At 38.6% G+C, this 26,140-nt stretch overlaps 1 protein-coding gene across 1 annotated transcript in view; it reads left to right on the top strand.

Moving 5' to 3' along the window:
* The window catches only part of col4a3 (collagen, type IV, alpha 3), a 43,533-nt gene that overhangs the window by 9,647 nt on the left and 7,746 nt on the right, over window positions 1–26,140 (top strand). Inside the window, exons 3-46 of the mRNA XM_046863306.1 lie at window positions 624–713; window positions 812–856; window positions 944–988; window positions 2,475–2,537; window positions 2,630–2,683; window positions 3,492–3,518; window positions 4,341–4,415; window positions 5,067–5,129; window positions 5,232–5,267; window positions 5,449–5,490; window positions 6,279–6,353; window positions 6,490–6,534; window positions 6,861–6,923; window positions 7,276–7,320; window positions 8,620–8,673; window positions 8,894–8,935; window positions 9,764–9,845; window positions 9,933–9,968; window positions 10,053–10,217; window positions 10,843–10,932; window positions 11,586–11,681; window positions 11,799–11,869; window positions 11,963–12,148; window positions 12,627–12,795; window positions 13,088–13,180; window positions 13,378–13,482; window positions 14,227–14,321; window positions 14,799–14,949; window positions 16,047–16,160; window positions 16,280–16,447; window positions 16,565–16,654; window positions 16,987–17,121; window positions 17,326–17,482; window positions 17,905–17,993; window positions 18,124–18,263; window positions 18,742–18,868; window positions 19,003–19,083; window positions 19,991–20,092; window positions 20,454–20,501; window positions 21,864–22,049; window positions 22,167–22,297; window positions 22,491–22,563; window positions 23,524–23,595; window positions 23,680–23,805. Of these exons, the coding sequence (XP_046719262.1) occupies window positions 624–713; window positions 812–856; window positions 944–988; window positions 2,475–2,537; window positions 2,630–2,683; window positions 3,492–3,518; window positions 4,341–4,415; window positions 5,067–5,129; window positions 5,232–5,267; window positions 5,449–5,490; window positions 6,279–6,353; window positions 6,490–6,534; window positions 6,861–6,923; window positions 7,276–7,320; window positions 8,620–8,673; window positions 8,894–8,935; window positions 9,764–9,845; window positions 9,933–9,968; window positions 10,053–10,217; window positions 10,843–10,932; window positions 11,586–11,681; window positions 11,799–11,869; window positions 11,963–12,148; window positions 12,627–12,795; window positions 13,088–13,180; window positions 13,378–13,482; window positions 14,227–14,321; window positions 14,799–14,949; window positions 16,047–16,160; window positions 16,280–16,447; window positions 16,565–16,654; window positions 16,987–17,121; window positions 17,326–17,482; window positions 17,905–17,993; window positions 18,124–18,263; window positions 18,742–18,868; window positions 19,003–19,083; window positions 19,991–20,092; window positions 20,454–20,501; window positions 21,864–22,049; window positions 22,167–22,297; window positions 22,491–22,563; window positions 23,524–23,595; window positions 23,680–23,805 (4,042 nt within the window). The remainder of the gene's footprint in view (window positions 1–623; window positions 714–811; window positions 857–943; window positions 989–2,474; window positions 2,538–2,629; window positions 2,684–3,491; window positions 3,519–4,340; window positions 4,416–5,066; window positions 5,130–5,231; window positions 5,268–5,448; window positions 5,491–6,278; window positions 6,354–6,489; window positions 6,535–6,860; window positions 6,924–7,275; window positions 7,321–8,619; window positions 8,674–8,893; window positions 8,936–9,763; window positions 9,846–9,932; window positions 9,969–10,052; window positions 10,218–10,842; window positions 10,933–11,585; window positions 11,682–11,798; window positions 11,870–11,962; window positions 12,149–12,626; window positions 12,796–13,087; window positions 13,181–13,377; window positions 13,483–14,226; window positions 14,322–14,798; window positions 14,950–16,046; window positions 16,161–16,279; window positions 16,448–16,564; window positions 16,655–16,986; window positions 17,122–17,325; window positions 17,483–17,904; window positions 17,994–18,123; window positions 18,264–18,741; window positions 18,869–19,002; window positions 19,084–19,990; window positions 20,093–20,453; window positions 20,502–21,863; window positions 22,050–22,166; window positions 22,298–22,490; window positions 22,564–23,523; window positions 23,596–23,679; window positions 23,806–26,140) is intronic.

The raw sequence follows: 26,140 nt of genomic DNA, 5'->3' as shown, positions 1-26,140 counted from the left end.
AAAGGGGAGTGAAATTGCTGTATTAAAGCAGTATTTCTTAAAAAAATATACCCATTTATCATTTTGTCGACTGATCCAGGTGATTCTCACCACCTCAGTGGTTTTGTGTGGTTCATAAATCCAGAAATACATCTTCCAAGCTAATAGAATCCACAGAAAGACCATCAGTAAAAAAAAGATTGCTCTCCATCCAGCATTCTACCCATTCTGGCCACCACAGTTAAACTCCATCTCTCACACATCCAAGTCTCTGGTTTTCTGAAGGTCTGCTGACTCTATGGTTGTTGCTCCGAAAGTCACAAATTTTGAAAACCTTCTCAAGATTTGTTCCTATGTAAGAAAGATAAAACACAAAGCATTATATTGGATTATTTGAACATCATTGTCTTCAAATGGTTGTTTCCATAGTCAACAGATGTATCTGAAGTTTTCCCCTCAAAAACAAACCTCAGAATTTTTACTTAGAAAACAAAAACCCACAAAATATTTTATATCTTACACTTATTGATGTACATTCATATAAAGAACTCACTCTGGCTAAGATGTTTCAGTATCTCAAATGCTTCCATATTTGTCCTGCCCCATGTACGAACTTTCTTCCTCCCTCTCTTGCTTACTTTCAGGGAGATCAAGGTTTTCCGGGGTTTTTTGGCTCACCAGGAGATGTTGGAGTTCTGGGAGACGAAGGCCACCCCGGACCGATGGGCCCCACGGTCTGCAATACAAAGCTTTATATTTCATTTAAAATTGTAATTATAACTGCAAAGATATATATATTTTGATGCAAAAATAAGTGCGTTTTATGCTACAGGGTCATCCAGGAGTGCCAGGGATACCAGGATTGAAAGGCTCACGGGTATTTTTTCTCTTGTTAGTGTGTGTGTGTGCATTTATGTTTTGTTATGAATTTGGTTCCTGATTTAACACCGATTCTTTTTATCAGGGATTTCCTGGAAAGCCTGGATTGTGGGGGTCTTTAGGAATACCTGTAAGTTTTCCAATCATGCGAATCAGGGCTACTTATAATAGAGATATTTATAATGTTGGATGTGATGTGTGGTTAGTATACACTGCAGGGCCAAATTAGTGGAGACCTGTCCATCAATGTGATTCAATTCAATTCAATTTAATACAATAGAGCACTTTTAACTGCCTATATGTGTGTTTCTTATAATTTTTTTCTTCTTATTTCGGGTTCTCCCATTAGGGGTCGCCAAAGCGGATCATCCCTCTCCATACGCACCCTGTCCTCTACATCTGCCTCTTTCAAACCAACTACCTGCATGTCTTCCCTCACAACATCCATAAACCTCCTCCTTGACCTTCCTCTTTTCCTCCTTTCTGGTGACCCTCAGCATTCTCCTACTGATATACCCCATGTCCCTCCTCTGCACATGCCCAAACCATCTCAATCTCGCCTCCCTCACCTTGTCTCCAAAACGTCCCACATGCGCTGACCCTCTAATAAACTCATTTCTAATCCTGTCCATCATGGTCACTCCCAATGAACATTTTAAAATCTTCAGCTCTGCTACCTCCAGCTCCACCTTCTGTCTTTTAATCAATGCCACTATCTCTAAACCATACAAGAACTCAGGTCTCACCACAGTCCTATAAACTTTCCATTTCACTCTCGCAGATACCTATTTTCCTTATAATTCTAAGGTTGGAAATCCCAGTGGTGGACAAAGTTCACAAATCATGTCTTTGATTAAAAGTAGAGATTCATTTGTTAAAATATTATTCCAATGAAAGTAAAAGTGTCCCTTTAAACGGTCACTTGATTGAAAGTACAAACGTTTTTTTGCATTCAAATTTACAGTATCCACATTACTGTAACTAATGTTCCGATTATCATTTTTGTCACATGACTCTTTACTTAATCAACTCAGTTTATGCAAAAAGACTCCAATGTGACTCTTTACAGACCGATCTATTAATAGAATTATTTTAATGACTTAAACACTGATTGATATCTTCGAAAAACCGTGCAAATGAGGCCACGGGTGTTGTTTTGAGTTCGAGTCTGGAGTTTCTTCCATTATTTATTCCTCTATAAATGATTGAACAGTTGAGTTTTTATGCACAAATAAATAAAAAAGGAACGCCTGAAAATGTAGTTTGGTAAAACGTGAGATATTTGAATTTGAAATATAGGGAAGTTAAAGTCTCTCCAAAAATAGAAATACCTCCGTAAAGTACAGATACAAGAAAACCTACTTAAGTATAGTAACGAATTACATTTACTTCCACCACTGGGGAAACCCCCTGAGATTTCATGAGGAAAAATCCGTGCGAGGAACCAGACTCCAAAATAAAACCTGCATCATCATTAAATGTCCATTCATGACAGTTCCATCATTGTCGTTCTCCTTGCCTTAATCTGAGGACAATTCGGTTTTCCAAGAATTGAAATGTGAAAGTGTTTTGTTTGGAATGAGTTTCTGCACTAAAAATCAATGTCATGTCTTTAGGGACTCCCAGGAGACGAAGGCCCTCAGGGACCACCTGGTAGCCCTGGATGCAACGGCACAAAGGTAACAAATCGGACATGTCGTGTTACAGTAGCTGATTTCAATATGTATGCGCTTTAATAAAGAAAGAACCCTGTCCTTGCTTTGGTTTATAGGGTGAACGCGGTGATCCTGGAGCTTCAGGAAGTTGCGGCGCTGCCGGCTTACGGGTAAGACTTGTGAGGATTCTCTTACACCAAACAAAATAGAAAAGAAATGATCATTTAGTTTCTAGCAATGTTTATTGATTTCACACTTAAATTTGTTTTATGGGGCACAGGAAGTTTAAAAGAAGGTTCCCTGGTGGTCTAGTGGTTAGGATGCGGCGCTCTCACCGCTGCGGCCCGAGTTCGATCTCTGGTCAGGAAACCAACCCCAGCCATTAGGGTTGCCCCAGCCTTAGTGCCGGTCCTAAGCCCGGATAAATGGGGAGGGTTGCGCTAGGAAGGGCATCCAGCGTAAAAACATGTGCCAAATCAAACATGGGGATGGTCCGCTGTGGCGACCCCTAATGGGAGAAGCTGAAAGAAATTTAGGTCCCTGGTGGTCCTATATGTATACAAACATGCTTCAATTTGTATTTCCAGCTTGAGGACATTGTATTGGGCTTATTTTTTTTGACGTTCTTTACATTTTTTTAATACAAATTTATTTAGTCATTTTTTTAAAGTCTGTCATTTATTGTACATACAACATAATACATACTGCAGTTCCCAAGGAGCATAAAAGTTAAATGGACATTAAATGGTGAAAGGAATACCGAACCAACATGGCTAAAGAAAATAAAGTAGACATTTTATACGTATATTTGTTTGATCAAAGGTAATCTCCATAATGTTACGTGACCTAGTTTGTTCTCACAAAACATTCAACCAAAATATACGATATTGGTTATGTAGGATTTATAGTTCCTTTTCCAAATCTCAATGTTCTCATTTAAATGTTTAATGATGTAAACGGATTTTATTTTTTTTCCAGGGTGAAAATGGTCCCCCCGGCCCTAAGGTTTGTATATCGCCAAAGTATTTCAGAATGATTTCCAATTATTGTTTTACGGAAAATTATTTTTATTTTATTTATATATCAATGTATAGAAAATAACCTGCATGCTAATAACTGGTGGTCAGTTATATGTTATAAAATCTATTTCTTTTTTTTTATAGCCATCATCACTATTTTGCAAAATTTTAATGATGCTCACATTTTGGTTTGGTTTTCCTAAATGATAAACTTTGGTAAACAATAGAATTTTGTCTTTCCACAATTTAAGCCTTTTGGTATTACTAACTTTAGGATGAATAGGATTGTAAAAGCAGATTATCCTGTGTTCTGGCAAAACAGCAAAATGTCTTCCATAGATCTTAAAATTTTGCCTTGTACATACGATATAAGGACAAACCTCCTGGGACCCCAGACTTTTCCCTGCATATGTGATTCCAGCCTTATGCGGTTCTTCCACAAACTTGGAGGCACTCAATTGCATAGGAAGTCTTTGAATGTTGGAGCGTTACTTTTTCTTTAAGTGAACTCGGGAGACCACAACCTATTCCTGCTTGACAATGCCTCTGTCCACAAAGCCCATTAAGAGCTCCGTGAAGATCTGCTTAACATGGTTTGATTTGACTTGCTATAGACCTCTGAATTTGACCCTCAAACCTACTAGACCTCTTTTGAGACGTACCATATTGGAATGACGACTCCACCTCAGACCCTATGAATGTGGAATAAAACTGGGAACTATCTGATGTCTACAAACGTTTGTCCGAATTCGTGTGTGTGGTTGCAAAGTTCCACAACTAAAGCATTGGTTTCTTTTTTCTGTATTAGGGGGACACATACTACTTCCCGTTTCCTAAAGATGTGATGGGAGGCAAAGGTATGCCAGGAAAAGATGGGCCAAAGGTAAGAGTTTTCGCTGTAGAAGTAACAGTAAGGAATAGAATAATTGATAATGCTTGATTCTGAATTTCAGATGGTGTGCAGATGGTCAGTTTATATAACAGAAGCTTTGATCGTATTAGTGGCTTGGTTTCTTTGCTGTTTAAACCAAGATTTTGTGTAAACTGCACCTGAAAATCCTACTTTGGGTTAAAGTATAGATACCTTACTGCAAAACTTCAACTCCATTATAACTTAAAATCCCCCAATTCCAATTACAGTATCCATTAGTATTCAAATACTGATGTGCAGAATGTAATTGGAAATAGTCATTGTCATATCGTGGAGTACAAAGTACATATAATGAATCGTAAATGTGCTGAGTGGAGAGTAAAATTTGCATATCTTTTTTAATATTAAGTAAAATAAAAAAAATAGACAAATTACCAAAGCACATTTACTCAATACTTTAAATTCAGTGATGTAAAGTATTTACTCAAATGAAATGGGGAATCTTTTTTCGTTCATGGGTGGAGCCTCCTTTATCAATGTATTGAAACTGTCAGTAGTTTTTTTTAATACAGGAAAGGCTTCATTGCGTTTTTTTTTGTTTGTTGTTGCTGCTCCTGTTAACAAAACAAGCTACTGACCTCATGAGTGATGTTTGAACTACAGGGTATGCCTGGAGATCCAGGTGCCTGCGGAGCAACTGGACCAATGGGATGTAAAGGACCTAGAGTAAGAAAATTGTTTAGTTTATTTATAATTTATTTATCATAATTTATCAAATTTGATGAAACGATTTCAATATCGACGTTTTTCAACATTCAATGTTCACAGGGAGAATGCGGATGCGCTGGTGTTCAAGGAGAAAAGGTTATATAGACTTTGTTGTACCAAGGTTCAAGCATTATCATTATAATCGTTAATTCAATCAGTCCGCTGATTTGTTCCTCAATTGATAAAAATTCTGTATTATAATTTTTTTTGTTCTTGTACTCTATGTACAGTTGTGTACATTTTTTTTTGAGATGACATTTTTATTTTCTTCTTGCAGGGTGTACAGGGACTTTCAATGCCGGGCCTCCAAGGTATAAAAGTAAGTGCACCCCTGGCTTTGTTTTGTTGTTTTTGTCTGTTTGTTTTTTTGACCAAAGACACTTTCTCTTAGTGTAAGAAAAAAGAGATAAACTCCAGAACCACACTAACTATGTTAATTTTTTTCTTACATCATGATTTGCCAATCTCAAAATCAATATTCTATTCCCACATACAAAAAATAGGTATCAAACTGAGAATATGTACCTTTTAAGATGGAAAAAAGGTTTAAAAATGTGAATTTGATGGCTGCAACAGGTCTCAAAAACAAGATAGGACAGAGCCATTTTTACCACGTCTTCTGTCTGTATACATGTGCTGGCTGAGAAGACTAAAGTTTTGGGAGAGGAATGTTGTCCCATACAGTATGAGTCTGATGAGTTCTAGCTGCTCAACAGTTCTGGGTGTCCTTTGTTGTATTTTTCATTTCATGATGCACCAAATGTATTTGAAAGCACATTCCAAAATCTAGTGAAACATCCTCCCAGAAGAGTGGAGATTATTGTAACAGTAAATGGGGACTAAATATGGAATGGGACATTCAAGTACATATGAATACCATACTATATATGGGAGTTTGAAAGGTTCTGCATTCGATATAATCCGAGTGTTCAGTAGAAATCATAGGGTTGCGAATTGATTGGATTTTTTACCCTCTTTGTGAGAAAGTTTATTACTAATCAGTACAGAAAACCTGCCTGAGTGTTACAATAGAGCGAATTTGTTCATAAAAATCTATGAACTGATGGTAATTATTCAGATTCATTCACGCAGCTGTTTGTTTTGCAGGGCACTCAAGGTTTTCCTGGTGTCCCCGGACGGAGAGGTATAAAGCAGTTTGCAACAGCACACAGAGAACTCAAAGTAAGCGATCTGGACAACAGATATTTCATTATCCGCTATGTTGTATCAGATACAGTCTGTAAAAGAGGCCTAATCTAATCTAATCTGATTTAATCTACATGTGCTTCCTGGTTAAATATTCTTTCTTTGTCTACAGGGGGAACCGGGAGATATAGGAGACCAAGGCAGCCCTGGAATGCCAGTAAGTCCAAATGCAAATCTAAACAAATACAGATACAACGACTTTCATTTTTCTGAAGATTTTCTGTAGCATCATTCTAATATTCCTTTTCAGTTTTTTTCAGTGATGTAAAGTTATATAGAGTAGATATACAGTATAAATGTAGTGGTAAACAGGGTGTAAACCAGTAAAATGAAATGTAAAAAATGCTCTTTTTTTCTACTTCTGTTCATCAAAATCTGACTTAAAAAAGGTCATGATTGGGGGGTTTTGCTAGACTTTCGAAATACATCAAATAAATAACCCGCCTTTAAAAAAAAATAATCGCACTTATGTATTACTTTTAGGGCATGCCGGGACCTCTTGGCCCTAAAGGAGAGAAAGGAGGCACAGGAGACCCTGGAGCTCTGGTAAATAACTTATAATATTATGCATAGTGGTTGCCAGTTCTTTTTAATGTTCTACCTTATTCCATCCGTTTTCCATCAGAGATTGTTAAAGGAAATGGAAATTTCAATCAAAGAATAACACTATACAGGCTTGGTTTATTGTTTCCTCTTCATCGTCTGTATATTCTTTGTTTTCTTCTTCTTTATCCTTCTCCTTGTTCATCTTCCATCTTTATTTCAATAATCCACAGAGGGAATATTGAACGATCCACTGAAATCATTTTGTTCATGCAATTCTTAGTCGGATTTACAAAGGATTTTTTTGTGTATTTTGATAGTTACTAATGTAAATGAGAACGCTTTCTGTTCACAGGGGGAAGCTGGACTGAATGGACTTTCGGGAGAGTATGGTTCTAATGTAAGTACTACACTAACCCTAACCCTAGATAGAGAAAGAGACACTATATAGACACATTTTTGTGGACACCGGACCATTGGTACCTGCTTATAAACAACATTCTTCTTGGTAGATGTTCCACTAGATTTTTATGGAGATTTGTGCTCATTCAAACGCAAGTGTCTTGTAAATTCAGGTACTGATGTAGATAAGGAAAGGAGGCCTAGGGGTCAGCGTTTTAATTCATCGCAATAGGGTTGAGGTCAGAGCTCTATAAAAGGCCACTTAATATCTTCTACATCTTCCAACCTATGTAGAGCTTGGTTGTCATGTTCAAGGTTTGGGTTTTCCCAGTTCAAGTAAAGAAAAAACTGTCATGCTCGCACAAATTACAATACTATATTACCAAAAGTATTGGGTCACCTGACCTTTTCCAAATTGTTACCACTAATCTGGGGGCACTAAATTGTACGGGACGTCTTTAGATGCGCTCTAATAACATTTAGCATTCACTTGAACTTGAAAACTCAAACCTGTTTCAGCATGGCGATGCCCCTGTGCACAAAGTGAGCTCCTTGAAGATCTGGTTTACATGCTTTGGAGAGGAAGATCTTGAATGGCCTGCTATAGAGCTCTGATCTCATCCCTACTGAACACCTTTGGGATAAATTGGAATGCTGACTGCACCCCAGGTCTCCTCACCTACATCAGTACCTGCCTTTTGTAACACCCTTGTGGCTGATGAACACAAATATCCTTAAGCACACTCCAAAATCTAGTGGAACATCTTCCCAGAAGAATGGAGGGAATTTTAAGAGCAAATGAAATGCGATGCTCAAAAAATCACATACAGTACTTATGACCAGGTGACCCAATTCTTTTGGCAGTATTGTGGCCAATTTTGATGGAAATTTTAAGTTTCAAATGTTATTCCTAACCTTCTTGACCAATCGGTGTTAGTTAGGTTTCAAATAAAAACCCGCAAATGTTCCGAACCGCGGATCCCGAATCGCAAATTATCAGGGCATGACTGTATAGTGCATATGATACAACACTGTATACATTAGAGTTTGTAAATTTATATAAGATGTATGTATTATTAGATCAATGAACTCATAAATATCAAAGCGGAACATCTAACAAACCCACAGGACGAGCCTTTAACAATCTGCCATTAGAAGCTAAATAGTATTAGTAGGTATTAACCAGTCATATGTATTGCTTAGATTTTATTCATTTTTTTAATATTATTCTGGTCTGTTAAATATATGTTATATTTCTTATTCATTTGTTATAATAATTTTATTGTTTTCTTCCCAGGGTTCTCCAGGGGTCAGGGGAAATAATGGGGCTCCTGGGCTTCCTGGTTTAAAGGTCAGCAAACGTTTTAAGCATAAACACCAGACATAACATTATGGCCACCAATCAGGCATAACATTATGACCAACTGCCTGATATTGTGTTGGTCCACCTTTTCCTGCCCCGGCGCTCATTAACAGCATTAACATCTTCAGAAATTTGAGCTACAGGAGCTTATCTGTTGAATGGGAACACTATGTGATCACACCGTTTCTGTGTGTTTTTGTGTGTACAGGGGATAAAAGGTGGCCGTGGTTGCGCTGGTCCTCCAGGAGAAGTGAGTCACTTTCCAAACACCAGCTTCTGAAGACTAGACAAAAGCTTACCAGCTAAATGGATATACAATTTGATTAATGCGTTTTTTAAACACATACAAATGCCTTTCTTTGGTCAACATGCCTTTTTGTTTTCAGTATATATTTTTTGCCATTTTATACACTACCCCTCCTCCAGCACCTGTCAGAAACGTGATTAGTTTTACAATAAAAGAGTCGAGTATGGTTGAGGGGGAATGTGTTGCTAGATATAAAGTGCCATGGAAAAGTGATTGGCATAAATGCAAATTAAAATCTAATAAAAGATTTAACATATAAATACTCAGCCACATTTCTGTAAAAATGGCTAATTTAGTTATGTGGTCCTGGTTACTTACGCTAGAATTTACAGAATTACGTAAATATAGTCTACGTGTAGGCAATTAGTGTCGCATTATGACAATATTAATACATTTGTTCCTTGATTGGCTGTGCTGTTGTTTTTTAAAGAGCAACATTCTCATGAGACGCATGGTGGTGGTAGCATAATGTTATGAGGATGCTTAGAAATAAAGGTCTGGATTTTTCTTTTAGTTAAATTAAACTTTGTGACACAATTAAAAAAAAATTCTAATTTTGTGCCTTGAAATCCGAGATATATTCTGTCAATCCAATGGTAGAAAACAATCTATTCCATTTTCAAACCTGGGTTTTTGTAGAGAGGTGTTGGGGTAAATACTTATGCATGGGCTTTATTGAGGTCCAAGATGAAATTTTGAGTGTAACAGACTCAGCTCAAACAAGCAAAACAAAATTCTGAAATATTCAGAGCATTCTCTCTATTTGTATAGTGTCTTCCATGCAATACACCTGAAAAAGGAGAACGAGGACCTAAGGGCTTAACTGGACCACCTGGATTGAAAGGAATTCAAGGTAAGGTGTGGACAATGTACACATAACTTATAATTAATTGTTTTTTAATTAAATATATATTTAGCTGCTTTTGCGTCTTTGTAATAGGTGTAAGTGGCTTTCCTGGACCTTCAGGCGAAGAAGGTAAGGATTCTCTCATTTTACGTGGTCACTTAACCCTTAACTTACTTAAACACACAATATGAAATTTTTATTTTTTTCCTCCAGGACCAGGTATGCCTGGAACCCCTGGGGAGCGTGGCCCTCCTGGCTTTAGCGGAATTAAGGGTGAAAAGGGAGATCGAGCACCTCCACTGATCGGAACAATAGGACCTGATGGACCTTGTGGAATACCTGGAAATCGTGGTGACCCTGGTCCTAAAGGACTCCCAGGTAAATATCCATGTCCGTCTTGAATTGTCGACCATGTACAATATATGGCATAAGTATTTTGGGACACCTGATTTTCCAGCCATATGTGGTTCTTTCCCAGATTGCAACCACAGGGTTAGAGGCACATAATTGTTTGGATGTCTTTGAATGCGTTAGCATTCATTTTATTCTTCGTTTGAACTTGGACACCCGAAAGTGTTCCTGCTATAGAGCTCTGAATTCAATCCTACTAAACACCTTTACAATGAATTGAAATGCTGACCGCACCTCAGTCCTTTAACCAGTACCCAGTTTTATTTACGCCCTTGTGCCTAGATGAGTGCAAATCTTCACAACAAAATCTATCAGAATATCTTCCTAGAAAAGTGGAGGTTAATAGTAAACAAATGGGAACTAAAGGTGGAATGGGATGTCATCTCAATATTAGTTTAGGTGTCCATACTGTGTATGTTCAAAAGCTAGGATCATTAGGTACATTCAAGGAAAGTGCTCAGTGTTACCCCAAAGTTGCCAGATGGTGCCTGGGCTAATCCCTTTTGTTTTTATACCATAAATAAATATACATTCATCATATACTTGATTCCATGTGTGAAAATGTATCTAAACTTCTGTGCATGATCTACAGATATTCATAAGCGTGAGGGTCAGTCAGGGTTGAGAGGAGAGAAAGGCATACAAGGGCCTGAGGGGGCAATTGGAGAACCAGGGGATCAAGGTAAGAGTCCCAAGATTGTATGCTTTATGGTTGGTGAATTATCAGACAATGTTGGAAATGATGATTATTTCAAGTTTCTTAACGCTTCTTTTTTATTATTGAGCTACTGAAAATTATTGTTAGCAACTTGTTGTTATGTTGTTTTCAATATATGTAATTTATTGTTTTCCTGTATGTAATTGTTTCTGCAGCCGTGGTGTAATAATGATGGTATTAAGAGGTGGATTGAGTCAGGCAGGACATCGCTGAAGGCTTAGGTGTTAAATGTATAGTCCGACATGGCTGAAACATCAGGAACAATTTGTTGGCTAGATATAGTCAGGTGACAATTTAAAGAGGAATAAAACTGGTTTAGTAACGTGTGATAAAATTATATACTATGGAATATGTAGTGAAACGATGAACACCATGCTTTGGTAAGAATTCATGGCAATGATCAATGATCAAATCTCACCAAACATAGTTATGGTGAGATCATTGCAGAGCATCATGGTCCTGACTTGGATTTTACAAAAAGGTCACCCTCTAAAGCATTACTTTTCCTAAAAATCCCCCAAAGATCTTCCATAGGGTGGCGATATGCAGTAGATACATATATATAACTTTTGAAACAAATGTCCAATATCTTGGCTAACACTCTGTTTTATTTACAGGTGATAAAGGTGACACCTGCGATGTGTGTCCTTTGATAGGCCTTACTTATGGACCTACAGGGCCAGCTGGTAACCCTGGTCCACATGGATCTCCAGGTAGAGCAAAAATGTATAAGTGAGCTATTGAGAGAAGGAGAATAATATGCTTATCTGATTTTTACAGTAGTATTAAACCTTAAAAGTGTCTGTTTTACTACCATTGCCTATGTGCAGGTTTAAACGGGGCACCGGGTCACAGGGGATCGATGGGTATTAAGGGACCAGAAGGTGCACCTGGCAACCCGGTAATTTTCTAAGCAATAGAATAAGTAAAAGAATTACCAATACTTTCTACTCGGGTGTAGTGTATATTATAATGTATGTTTTTTTTAATACAGGGTTCGATTGGTGCTCCGGGCATTCAAGGAATCCAAGGACACAAGGGGGACCCCGGTTTTATAGGACCTGGGGATAATGGGGACCAAGGTGACCCAGGATTTTTGGGGACCTCAGGAAGAGATGGACTGGATGGGATACCAGGAATACCAGGAATAAAAGGCCCAAAGGGAGAGAAAGGCAATTCGGTCAGTATGGATAAGTCCGGGTGTTTTTTGTACTTTTGGTGTCTGCATAAATTTAGTTCCCTGGTGGTCTAGTGGCTAGGATGCGGCGCTCTCACCGCTGCGGCCCGGGTTCGATCCCTGATCAGGAAACCAACCCCAGCCATTAGGGTTGCACAAGCCCTAGTGCTGGTCCCAAGCCTGGGAGGGTTTAAATGGGGAGGGTTGCATTAGGAAGGGCATCCAGCGTAAAAACGTGGCAAATCAAACATGCGGATGGTCTGCTGTGGCGAAACCTAACAGGAGAAGTTGAAAGAAAGTTGGTGTCTGCATAAATTTGGCTGTTGCTTCAAATTCTTAACTTTGCTGTTTTGTAATATAAAATAATGAAGTTTAGTGTTAGACTAGAAAAAATAATTTAGACAATTTTTTATATAGAAGATATGTCAAATTGCTGGCTAATTTGTTGATCGTATTTAATCCGTGTTTTATTTTCCTTCAGGGTCCTTTAGGGCCTAAAGGGAACCGTGGTGACCCTGGATTTGAAGGGTTACCAGGGTTTCCTGGTATTAAAGGATTTCAGGGCTCTCCTGGGATTGGAGCACCTGGGGAACCCGGTGGGAAGGGCGCTTTTGGTGTACAAGGTCTACAAGGAGATCCTGGAGACCCAGGTATGTTGGAAATCGAGATCTGGGTGATCAGGTATGAAGTTTAAAAAAAAAAGACAACCAATGTTAATTATCATGATTGCATATATGGTGCTTGGGTAGAACTGTGTGATCATTTAGTAAATGCAAGTAATTTTGCCAAGTGTAACAAATACATCTGCCAGCAGTGTATGTGGGCAACAATCATAAACTGCAGAATTTGATGAAAAAATCTGTAGAAATTGGCCGAACTTAAACAGTGTAACTTTATGGTTTAATGTTTGGCCAGTGAGTGAATTTTGGATGTGTCCTCCAGGTGAAAAAGGTGACCCTGGTGCGATAAATGTAATACGCGGAGACCAGGGGGAGTGTGGAGCAAAGGGTCCTAAAGGTTCACCTGGGCAACCAGGTAAGTTGTGACTTTTTTGTTTGTAAAGAGGTGGGATAGATCTTGTGAAAATAATCACCCATAGCATGCTGTATATTGAAAGGCATTTTAAGAAATTTTGATGAGCGTTTCGCTCGTATTCCAGATCATCTCACATTCCGTTTTTCTTTCTCAATTTCTCAATAATTTCTCACTTCTAATCTCTGAACTTGATTTAGGGTGTCTGGGAGCCAAAGGGTTATGTGGCCCTCAAGGGCTTAATGGCCTAAAAGGAGATAAAGGATTATCAGAAGCTGGATTACAGGGACAGCCTGGTTATAAAGGTTAGGGTGTGTGTGTTTGTGTATGTGTGATTTACAGATGTGTATCTCCATAACTGAGGCAGATGTGATTCGCAACTCGATGCATAGCCAACAATACGACTTTAACGAAACATATGAAGAGGCTACCATTGCAACGCGATATGATTCGCCCCATTACGATGCAGCACAATCCAATTTCCATTCGATTCAACACAATGCAATACAATGCAATGGAAAAATTATGATACCATGCAATTCAATATGGTAGTTTTGCTCCTTTGGTTCAGACAGACAGCAAATCATCCATTTACTTAAGCGCCTTTTAACTTCTTAAGCATGGCCCCTTTCACACTGCTTTATAGTGCAAAAGAAAAGATGAAATAAAATCAGAATTTTGTTTTCTTTTCTGTCTCCAGAAAGTTACAGATCCTCTGCCATGTCAATCTGTATTCTATGCGACTCTCAGGATGTGCCTCGGTTGCTGTAATGTTGCGATAAGTCATGTTCACGTAGAGGCAGCGGTGCTGAGCAAATAACTGGTCACTTTCTAAATAATCAAAGAGTTGCACATCTACAAATAATTAGATATAAATAAATCGTTAATTTTACCAATGCAAATATGTCCAAAACATTATGCAGACTTTTTTATGCCGATGCATCGATGTAAATCTTACCATCCCAATTGTGTGTAAATACCTGTAATATACCTGTGATTGCAAACCTGTTTTTCCTATTACTCAACATATTTGTCTCAAACTGTTTCAGGTGAAAAAGGCTTTCAGGGTTGTCAGGGTCCACCTAGCATTGGGCTATCTGGTTCCCCAGGACCAATAGGACAATGTGGAATGCCAGGGATAAAGGTCAGATGACACTTCATTATATTTACATAAACATTTGCAGGGATTATGACATTTACAGGTTAAAGCAGCATATTGGCACAGTGGGTAGCATTGTCTTGTCGAAGCTACAGAGTCCTTTGATAGACGCTTAGCTTGGATTAGTGTCTGTTTGGAATTCCTTGAGTTTCCTCCCAAATCAAGCATTTAGGTGAATCGATTTGTAAGGCTAAATTAGCAATAGGAGTGTGTAAATGTTTGTGTATTCCTCGGACTGGTTCCATCACCGACCAGGATAAAGTGGTTCAAATGTCTAAAAGGATCCAATTTGATATTGTAATCCCCAAAGTCAATAAATGTTTATGTACAATACTTGTACTTATCAAGTATTTCATGTTTGGGATGTAATCTGTAAAGTATATTCTGATATAAAGTGTATTTTAATTAAAGCTCCACATACCTTCCTCGAGATTTTACGTATCTTTTCACTTGTTTTATAAGGGTGATAGTTCTTCTGGCCCTCCAGGGCCCGCTGGCAGACGAGGACCTCCGGGAGATGATGGGATCATTGGACCTACTGGTGAATCAGGTTGTCCAGGAAGCCCTGGAGTTAATGGACAGCCAGGGAGAGATGGATACCCAGGGCCTAAGGGTAAGTTTTAATTTCAACCACACACTCTAAGATATTTATAATATTTAGGTGTTAGTAATAGCAATAGGTCCCACCTCTTCCATTAATAGAAATGGGGGAGGTGTCGCACCAATGTTTTTACCACTGGGGTACCACCTTCCTCATTAATAGCAATATATACTGAGGTACCTCCTCCCGTATAACTATTAATGGAGGAAGTGGTACCACAGTGATTAAGGCATTGGGGTTACCACAATCTCCATTAATAATAATGGTGGTACCTCAGTGGTTATGGTATTAGGCTTTTGATTGTAAGATCACAAGTTTTAATCGCAGCACCTCCACTGCTGGGCCCTTGGTGCAAGGCTCTTAACCCTCAACTGCTCAGTTGTAAGTCGCTCTGCATAAGGGCATCTGCAAAATATTGTAAATATAACCGTAATAGACGATTCTTTTTACATTTTGCAAGAATAACTTGCTGGGTCATCAGGACTGGAGTTTGTTCGAGGATTGACCATGTATTTTTAATTTGAGGTGATAGAAAAATGCTATGGTTCTAAATAAACAGCAAATTAAATGATTTAATCAAAATGTGAAGACTGGGACCTCTTGGCATGAATCAAGTGGACAAAAAAACACCGAAACTTTCTAATTTCTCCTGAGCCTTGTACCAGGGAACTTTGCTGGGAGTTATGTGGAGGTTGTCATGTCCATTTGTTTCCTGTTGGGACCATAAGCACACCTGGCCTTAAGCCCTAGGTGGAGCATGGCATGAGTTACACTAGCCCATTATGATTATATGTGAAAAAAAGAATTATTCTGAGAATGTGGCTAGATAGAGCTGACCTCTGAATGTGTTCAGCTTAGCTTTGCATAGCATCAGCATGGATGGCAGCCGTTTAAAACAATCCATAATTTGGATCTATCTGAACAACTACTGTACACTTAAGAAAAGGTTTGAGGTGCTTTATTGTAAATGACATCATTCATACATTCTAGCTACTTACTAAGGGTCAAGTAGAGTATGTTCGGGTAAGTCTAGGCAGGTATGAGATTATAATTGATCCAATAAGTATGGCATGAAATGTATAAACAAGCCAAGTGTGAATATTATTCAGGTGATGCAGGATATAATGGGCCACAAGGGTTGACCGGGCCCCCAGGAGTTTGTACTGCCGGATTTCCGGGTATTAAAGGAGTCCAAGGTTTGAAAGGAATGCCTGGAATGCCAGGTGAGATCTTTTACAAGAGGCACTTTTATTAAGTCAGTTTGAGGGTTGGAATGAGTTAAGTATAGCATGTACACGTCTGTAGGATGCTTGTAAAAAAAAAAAAAAACTGTTCTGTTTAGGGTGTCGGGGTCTGAAAGGATTGCAAGGCGAGCCTGGATGTCAGGGTTTAGGTTTACCTGGTTGTCCTGGACCATTCGGGACACCTGGTTTTAATGGAGAAGCTGGTCCACCTGGTCTAGCTGGACATAAGGGATTGAAGGGCAAGAATGGCATGCCTGGTTCCCCAGGTACTCATGGAGACTTTTAAACATTCTACTTGGTCACTCAATAATAATAATAATAATAATAATAATAATAATAACTCAAATTCAAATTTGTTTTAATACATGGCTATGTACTTTAAGGCCCTCGAGGAACCGATGGGCCTCCCGGCAGCCCTGGATGTCCTGGACCTCGTGGAACACCTGGATACCCGGGACAGCCTGGGCTTAAAGGTAACACCCCATATACACACATTATTCATCATTGTTTTGATGGTAATTATAGCATGATAAGTGTTGGTGGTAGCTCAGGGGTTATGGCATTTGACTTTAGTTCAGAAGGTCCCAAGTAGAAATCCCAGCACCACCAAACTCCCACTGCTGGGCCCTTGAGCAAGGCCCTAAACTCTCACCTGCTTAGTTGTAAGTCGCTCTGGGTAATGGCATCTGCTAAATGCCGTAAATGTCAATAACGCTGCTAATCCTAAACCTTTCCAATTTGACAAAAATTTAATAACAAAAAGGTGAGGAAAATCTTTGGAAATAATCATCACACCACTGTTTAGGTTGTACAGGCAGTAATGGACTACCGGGTGGCAGAGGTCCACAAGGCCTGAAAGGGGACCAGGGGGATCCAGGTCCTAAAGGAGAACCATTAAGTTACTCCAATCCAGGAGACCCGGGAGACACCGGAGACACAGGTGACTATAATGTCCATTAAAGCAAGATTTCCTATGCCTGGTATCTGGTGCTTGTGTGTTTTCCATTAGGAACATATTCTAAACAGTGCAGGACATGGGTACTCTAGGACTTCAGGGCAACTGCAACCAAGATGGTTGAAAACCAAAGTTGTGATTTGAAAATCGAAATACAATTCACATTTACAACATTTACAACATTTTTAGGTCATACTGGTGTGACTGGGTGTAAAGGGGAACAAGGAATCGATGGACTACCTGGCAGCTCTGGGAAAAATGGATTGCAAGGCAGCCCTGGGCCACCAGGTACTAAACAAAGTTTAAAATCCAGTCAAATCAGAAACCTCAACAGTCCTGTATCCTTGTGACCTGTTTCTGTTTTACGCATTCTTTTTGAATTCTTGCTTTACTGCCTGGTATTTCTTATTTTAAATGTCTTGTGACTTGCTTTTTTGTACACCCAATTTTATCTGAATCTTTTGTAGATATTGCAATTTTGAATGGGGTGTGACAAAACCACCATGTATTAAAACATTTATACAAAAAGGGCAGGGAAGTGGGGCATTTTAGCCAACTTTGAAGCTCTGTTTTCATTTATACAGAGCTTATTATGTTTCAGTCGATACATTTTCCAGAGGTTAATTACTATTGTTTTTCTTTAATGAGTCCATGAATTCTTGTTTGTTCACATTTTATTCAGAGAATCGTATCAAATCGAGATTGCGAATAGAATTGAATCATGACCAGAGTATATGATTACACTCGTATATCTCGTACACTCCTCAGGTCCTCCTGGAGATCGAGGCCGAAAGGGTTTTCAGGTGAACCTGGTGCCGTGGGTTGTGTTGGAGAAGTTGGACCTTTGGGTCTGCCAGGTAAAACACACACACTCCTATATACACCTATTAGAAGTCCTTAGGCTCTTGGGCTTGTCTACTGTAAAATCAAAGCAAGACATAGCGATATCCTCCAGTAAAACCTTTCTTGTTTCCTTCCTCTGTCTAGGTCCCAAAGGTGTAAAGGGAACACCCGGTCATTGTGGACTACCAGGAGACCCTGGAAATCCAGGACCAAATGGACTAAAAGGGCCCAAAGGTGAACCAAGTTGTCCTGGACCAGGAGCACCAGGATGCCCTGGGGAGAAGGTGCACTTTCCATTTAGTTGACTGCTGAATTACTTTTATATTTGTGCCAAAATAAAACTGGTCCATGATTTATAAAAGGTTGGAGACCCAAAATGTATGGGGACAGTTAACGGATGGAGTCTCCAGTGTCTTTCTAATAGTCTCTTTTCTAACAAGAGAGAAATAAGAAGTATCTGTAATGCATCAGGCCACAGTCACACTTGGTTATTCATTATTGTCTTGTTGCAGCATGGCCTGACTGGTTCTTGCTTCATATGCTGTAGGGACCTTGTGGTATAAGATATTAAAAGTGTACTAAACAAGCGTCTGCCATACACATTTCCATAAATAAACTGTTATTATATTAACAATTTACATTGCATGTACAATATAATGACAAAGTTACTTATTCCCACCAGTTTTTAGTGCAAAAGAGACAAGTAATGTATCAGGTCCTCATTAGATCTCAAATAACTAACACTTTTGGTTTGTCTGTCAGGGTGATCCAGGCCTGCTGGGAATTAAAGGAAAGAAAGGAGAAAGAGGAATGTGTGGCACTGCTGGTTCGCCAGGATCAGAAGGGCTTTGTGGAGAAGCTGGAGAACCTGGAATAGCAGGACAACCAGGCAAATTCTTTAGTCCTTGATATCTTTATTTATTTATTTTTTTAAATACAGCATTAGTTTATAATAAAAGTTTGTGTTGATTGTTTTTTATTGAATAAAATTGCGGTAATGGCATCTATTTCTTTTTCTGTCAGGACCCCCAGGATTGCCTGGAGATAAAGGTTCTGATGGACATCCAGGCCCTCCGGGTTGTCCAGGACCAATGGGTCCACCAGGTTGTCCTTTAAGTTTTTCCTTCACTTGTGTCATTGGTTGTATATTTTTTATTCATATATTGTGTGTTTTATTCATTTATTGTGTTTGGTTTGGTTCCTATAATATTTCGCATAAGTTTCACAAAAAAAAAACGACATCTTGGTGCTAAAAACAACAACATGGTTTGTAGAATATATTATTACACGAAATGAGACAACCCACACAAAATAGTCAAAAAATCCCGTCTCGAAACAACAAAATTCTTGTTTTTTGCAGTTCAAACCCTTTATTTCCAGTTAGTAGCATTATGGGGACAACATGATTAATGGAAAATGTAGCCAATGAGTGCATTCTAACGATATATGGGAGGTTTTATTCCCCACTTGGACAAATCCTTTTTTTTTATAACACTTTTGAAGCTCTTAGTGGTCAAAGAGTGCAATCACAAAGAGTGCACTGTGACGCAGCTGTCTGGAAAAGTGAAATGCATGTTTTGGCTCTTGGCACAAACAGTTCCAGTGCCAAAAGTAAATGCAAAAATAAAGAAAACAAAGAAAAAAAATGGACAGTCTAAAAACTTTTTTTATATCTTGGAAATTGCAATGAGGAATGACTGTGACCTGGGTATCTGCATGTGGATGGAAAATCTGATCTTATTTTGAATCTGTGATCTGCAGTATATATGCATATGTTACAGTTTTATTTGCTTAAAAAGTGTGTATGTGTGTCTTGTTGGGCACACTCTTGTCCATTTGAATGGCTGGCCATAGAAATGAATGCAGTTTGTACAGTATGAATGGGCAAACCTCTAAAAACGATTGTCGGACTGGCGAGCCATCAATATAAAAGTAGTCTGTATGAATGGCCCAGAAGTCCACATGTGTCCCATTTTTATATATTTATTTATATATATTTTTTGTATTAAAGGTTGTCCTGGGTCACCAGGCAATCCAGGTATTTTAGGTCTCAAAGGAAACCAAGGCAGTGATGGCATCCCTGGACCCCCTGGAGAAAAAGGAAGTGCAGGAGGTAAAGTAGTACATCCAGGAGCATTAAAACAATTATTTCGTCCAGTACTTTCGGGATTGATCTTATATAAGAAGTTGAAAACAATATACTTGTGTGTAATGTTACATAAAATAACACACTGATGATGAACACCTGGCAAATAAAACTTCAGTAAAAGAACCAAGCATGGAAGCTTGTATCTATCTCTAGATCCTGTCTTATAGCTTAGAGCATCCAAATGGTCTACAGTATGTGTACAACAACTGGGAGGTTGTTGCGATTGTGTGCATTTTTCTGCATTTCTTATTGCCTGTTTCAAATCTCTGAAGCATAACAAATACATATCTATCGACTATATTAATTAATATTCATTCTTTCAAAGCTCCTGGATATGGACCTCCAGGGCTAGCTGGTGAAATAGGTACCCCGGGTGAGTGTCTATTACAAATATACCATACAAACTTACAACAGTTTGAAAAGGTGCAACTCTGGCGTTTGTTTTTTTGACATACGTGTTGGATGATTATGATTATTCAATTCAATTCAATGGTCTCTAAACAGATTTAAAGAATGCAAGAATAATTGAACAAAATTCACTTCTATTCATCCCTGGAGCAGCCAGGGGGCAATTGTGGCATTTTTTCCCCTTTGATGTTATGAGGAAGAAACCTTGAGAGAAACCAGACTCAGAAGTGGAAAAATCCTCCACCAATAGTGTGATTATAAATCATTAAAACATTACAAACACCGAAAAGTGAGAAATACTGAGCACCAAAGTGTGTGATTATAATTCATGTCCCTTCTACAGTCTTATAGGTGTGGAACCAGGTGTTCCTGAGCAATTCCTAAAATTAGCTCGACATCTGAGATCATTATAGATTCAACGCCAACTCCAACATTGCCTTCAAATGTTCAATGATTGAGAAACAGCATATGTAAAATGTTATTTTGAGTATTTAATAAGAGGTTGTAGGCGGATCGGGATCGTCAGCATCTTCCCTTCGAAGGTCAGAAATCTTCATGAGTTGCCACACAACTTAGCCCATGTGCTAGATCCCTCGGGATGGGATTAGAAAGAGCAGCAGTGGGAAGGACGTAGTGTAATCACCTGTTGATAACATGCATTTGATCAGATGTTACTGGAGCACAAGATTATGAGGCTGAAGAGATACGCTTAAACTGGGAGAGTACGTCTGAGCCTCAGAAAGGCTATTTCAATGTTTAGAAGCTATATATCAGAATGCTCTACCAACTTTAGTGAACTTTGCTATTCTACAAACTACTAGAAGTTTTGAAATATCAACAAGCTGACTGATTGTAGCGTGTTAGCAGACTGGATAGATACATGGGGGCTAAACCATTCAGGGTCTCGTTGGCAGGTAGCAATAGTTTCTAGTCAATTTGAAAGTCAATAGGTAGTAATCCCAGTGTAGGGATGATCCACTAGCATGTCCTTGACAGGCCAAGTTGCCCATAAGGAAGTGAAAATAATTAGCTAGATAATATTAGTAGATAGACAGCATTGTATTGTAGCATGTCGCAGGATTCGAAGTCCATAGCTAGGGTCAATAAAGGTGTAGGCAATAATGCATGATTCAAAAATGATAAAAATAAAATGGACAATCAGGAATAAGTAGACGGAAATATTTGATAGAACTGCTTGGCATATAAAGGGGAGAACACAGAACAGGTGAACACAGTAGGGCAAAACATAAAGAAAGCACAAATGACTAGATAGCTGGGTAAAATGATCATTAACAGAGTTAAAAAAAAAAAACATTGCAATTTTTAGGTATTAAAGGCGAGCCAGGATGCGTTGGGGAAGCTGGACCTCCGGGACCAAGTGGTTTAGTCGGAGACCCAGGTCCTTGCGGAGTACCCGGACTGCCAGGACCCCCTGGGAATCCAGGTCCACAGGGTTTGTGTGTGGATGGCCCCAAGGGGGAGCGAGGCCTTCCTGGACCACCAGGACAACCAGGTTACACTTTTTATGTAAAACAATTGCACTGCCGTGTTATTTCACATGGACAGTTTAAGGAAAGTTGCTATGGTTATTTGAATGAATTTGGAATTATTTTTGTGCTTCTTTGTGTAGGGCCCTCTGGGATATGTGGCCCCCCAGGACCACCTGGTCTTGGCCTTAAGGGAGAAAAGGGGGACACGGGTCCACCTGGCCCACCAGGAACTTGTGGTCCGGAGGGAGACAGTGGCCCACAAGGAATTCAAGTGAGTAATGCTTCAATCAAACTTTACTAACTTGGGGTGCTGCAAAAAAATCACTTAGAAGTGCCACTCAAGCTAATTATTATAATTATTTTATTCTATATTTAATGAGTTATGTTTAAAAATTGAAGATTGTTTTAATACTCCGATTAATAAGAAACCAATGCCAAGAAGACATGAAGCCTTTTTTTTACAGGGTAGTACTGGGCTTATTGGTTTCCCTGGAAAAAAAGGAGATCAAGGTCAAAAGGGGGAAACCGGACCTCGAGGTAAGAATTTTCTCAGTGTCCAAATGAACAAAACCATAAAAAAATACTATATGACATGAAAGCCCTTCCGATCTACTGTGCCTTTAGAGGGTAGCAATTGAAAAGTTGTTCCCTCTTGACTAGATGCAAAAAAACTAAACTGTATTACAAAAAAAAAATTAATGAAAATGTGAGGAAAATAAGACATGCATTCAAACTGATACAAAAAGTAAATAAAAACATCCTAAATGATGTTGCATCAGATGTGGCATCAGTGATTCACCTCTAGAGGCCATCCTCGTACTGTATAATGCAACCAGGAAAAACTATCGATATGGTATTTTCCCCCAATAGCTGATGGTTCCTGCAGTCAAATATCAGGTCTGATTATTCTGCAAATATATTGTTATCATATGTTTTGTTAAAGCTTGGGCAATTTGCAAAATGGTTCTTTAAAATAAAAACTTACAATAAAAAATAAAAAATATCTTTAAACATTGGTACCTGGTAGCAACTCCTCCAAGGCCCAGTTCTCTATTTTGACCCACTTTTTTTTAGGGACTTCTGCTTTATGTGGTACTACCTGGGTTGTCTGAGTTACGTAAATGATTACACTTTTTTCCTTCTAATATTAAGAAATGTATATTAGATGCTAAGAATAGCTTAGCTCTTGCTGATGTTGTTGCTGCTATTCAGCGTCAAAAAGTTGTACATTTATTAAAAAAATAATAATAATTATTGCGCACCACTGTTAATTGAGGGGGAACAAATAGAAAGCATGGGTAAGCTTGTTTTGTGTAATTTTTGTATTTGCAATGGGAATTTTGCTGAAATCTGGCAACCCTGTTTGTCAGCTTCGCTTTGCTGATGATGTCATTCTTTTTTTTGTATTTATTTTTGTCCTCATTCTTATGCAAAACTTTCGTGTCTCACCATGACAGTCGCCTAACAAACCTCTTGCTGCCTTGTGACTGCCTTTAGGTCTACCAGGAAAGGATGGCACACGTGGTCCACCAGGACTTTCAGGACCAAAAGGCCAAAGAGGACCACCTGGTGAGAATTTGCTCCATGCAAGACCTGAAATATAAAGACTAAGAAGAAATATGACAGGTTTACTGATCCATTTGACCTGTTCAGGTACACCTGGGGAACTTGCTTACCTTCAAATGATACCTATTTCTGGAGATCGTGGTCTGCCTGGACCTCAAGGAGAAAGAGGACCTCCTGGAGAAAGTGGTTCACCAGGATTTAGAGGGTTTAAAGGTAAACCCACACACTTAACTACAATGATAAACTTAACTGGTTAGAGAGCATCTTGATTACCGGGATTGATATGAACAATTTTGCATTCAAGCTCAACGATATACACTATATAGAGAAAAGTTCTGGGACCCCTGACTTCCATGCATATGTGGGTCTCCAAAGTGGAGGCACATAATTTTATTTGGTCTTTGGTTGCGCTAGCATGACTAGGAGACCCCAAATCAAGATAGTTAGATCAAGATACCCTTCACATGGGTTTGGAGTGAAAGATCTCCTGCCAAAGAGCTCTTACCTTAACACTGTTGATCACCTTTTCACAAATTGCAATGCCGTCTGCACCCTTGTTGCTGAAAGAAATCTCTCAAATCTCCACAAAATCTAGTGGAACATCTTCCCAGAAGAGTGGAGGTTAGAACATAGAGAATGGGATTTTTAAAAGCACATAGGAATTTTATGATCAGGTGTCAACAAACATTTTTCAGACTTTAAAAAACTTTTTAAAATTATTATTATTTTCATTTTTTTTTTATAATAATAATGAAAATAATAATAATGAAAATAATAATTAAAACAAATTGAATTATTATTATTTTCATTATTATTATTTAAATAAAGTTAGCTTTTTTTAATAATATTATTTTTTTATTATTATTTTCATTATTATTATTTACATTTTTTTATAATATTAATAATAATAATAATAATAATTAAAATAATAATACTTTTAAAAAACTTTTAAAAAAATAAGTGCGTTTTCAGTCCTACACACCTTCTTAGCCGAATTATCGGATCTTCACACCCAGATCGTGTTACATTTGCTTCCCACAAGCCATAAGACTCCTCAATAAGAGACTGCACTGATACACACACTCAAACCTTCATTGCAATTTTATTCACAAATTACCACCAACATTTTATTACTGAATAAACAAAATATTTCTATATAGTAGATATTGTGATTTGTGGTGAGAGTAGTGAGCAGGTTGAGAAGAGCCTGGAGAGGTGGAGATATGCGCTGGAGAGAAGGGGAATGAAAGTCAGTAGGAGTAAGACAGAGTACATGTGTATGAATGAGAGGGAGGGCAGTGGAGTGGTGCGGTTACAGGGAGAAGAGGTGGAGAAGGTGGAGGAGTTCAGGTACCTGGGGTCAACAGTGCAAAGTAATGTAGAGTGTGTTAGAGAAGTGAAGAAAAGAGTGCAGGCAGGGTGGAGTGGGTGGAGAAGAGTGATAGCAGGAGTGATTTGTGATAGAAGAGTATCTGCAAGAGTGAAAGGGAAAGTTTATAGGACTGTGGTGAGACCTGCAATGTTGTATGGATTAGAGACAGTGGCATTGAGTAAAAGACAGGAGGTGGAGCTGGAGGTAGCAGAGCTGAAGATGTTGAGGTTTTCGTTGGGAGTGACGACGATGGACAGGATTAGAAACGAGTTTATTAGAGGGACAGCGCGTGTAGGATGTTTTGGTGACAAGGTGAGGGAGGCGAGATTGAGATGGTTTGGACATGTGCAGAGGAGGGACATGTGTTATATTGGTAGAAGAATGCTGAGGATGGAGCCACCAGGAAGGAGGAAAAGAGGAAAACCAAGGAGGAGTTTTATGGATGTGGTGAGGGAAGACATGCAGGTAGTTGGTGTGAAAGAGGCAGATGTAGAAAGAAGAAGAAGAAAATATTTATCCCTGATGAGCAGCCTGGGACTCCCTTAGATGTTATGAGGAAGAAACCTTGAGAGGAACCAGACTCAAAAAGGGAACCCATCCTCATTTAGGTGACATCAAGAGCGTGATTTTAAATCTTGAACAATACAAAACACTGGAGAGTGAGAACTAACATGAGCGCTGGAGTGTGTGATTATGAGTAATGTCCTTTCTACCGTCTTATACCGTCAGATGACGTTGTGGAACCAGGAGCTACTGAGAAACTCATAAAATAGCTCAACATTCGAGATCGTCATAAATCCAACACCAGCTACTCCATGCCAGAACCTTTAAACATTCGAAAAGGTCCAATGCCATAATCCATAATCTTCATGTTGAGTGATTTCTTCTCCTCCTTGTTTCTCGAGCAGGACTCCACATGTCCTGAGAGTCACATAGAATACAGATTAACATGGCAGAGATGGAGCTGTAACTTCCTGGAAACAGAACAGAAAAAGAAAGTCTGGTTTTATTTTATTAGATTGGCATCTATTTTATTTATTTATTTATTTATTTATTTATTTATTTATTTATTTTTGCACAGCAAAGGCAAGAAGAAGGCATTAAAAGTTTTTAATTTGTTGTTTATCTGAACCAAAGAAATGAAAGTAAACCATCTGTACTAGATTTTCATTAATA

The sequence above is a fragment of the Silurus meridionalis genome, chromosome 12 (assembly GCF_014805685.1).
Source record: "Silurus meridionalis isolate SWU-2019-XX chromosome 12, ASM1480568v1, whole genome shotgun sequence".
Taxonomy (NCBI): Eukaryota; Metazoa; Chordata; class Actinopteri; order Siluriformes; family Siluridae; genus Silurus; species Silurus meridionalis.
Note: the sequence above shows the minus strand (reverse complement) of the source record. Positions and strands in the feature narration are given on the sequence as shown.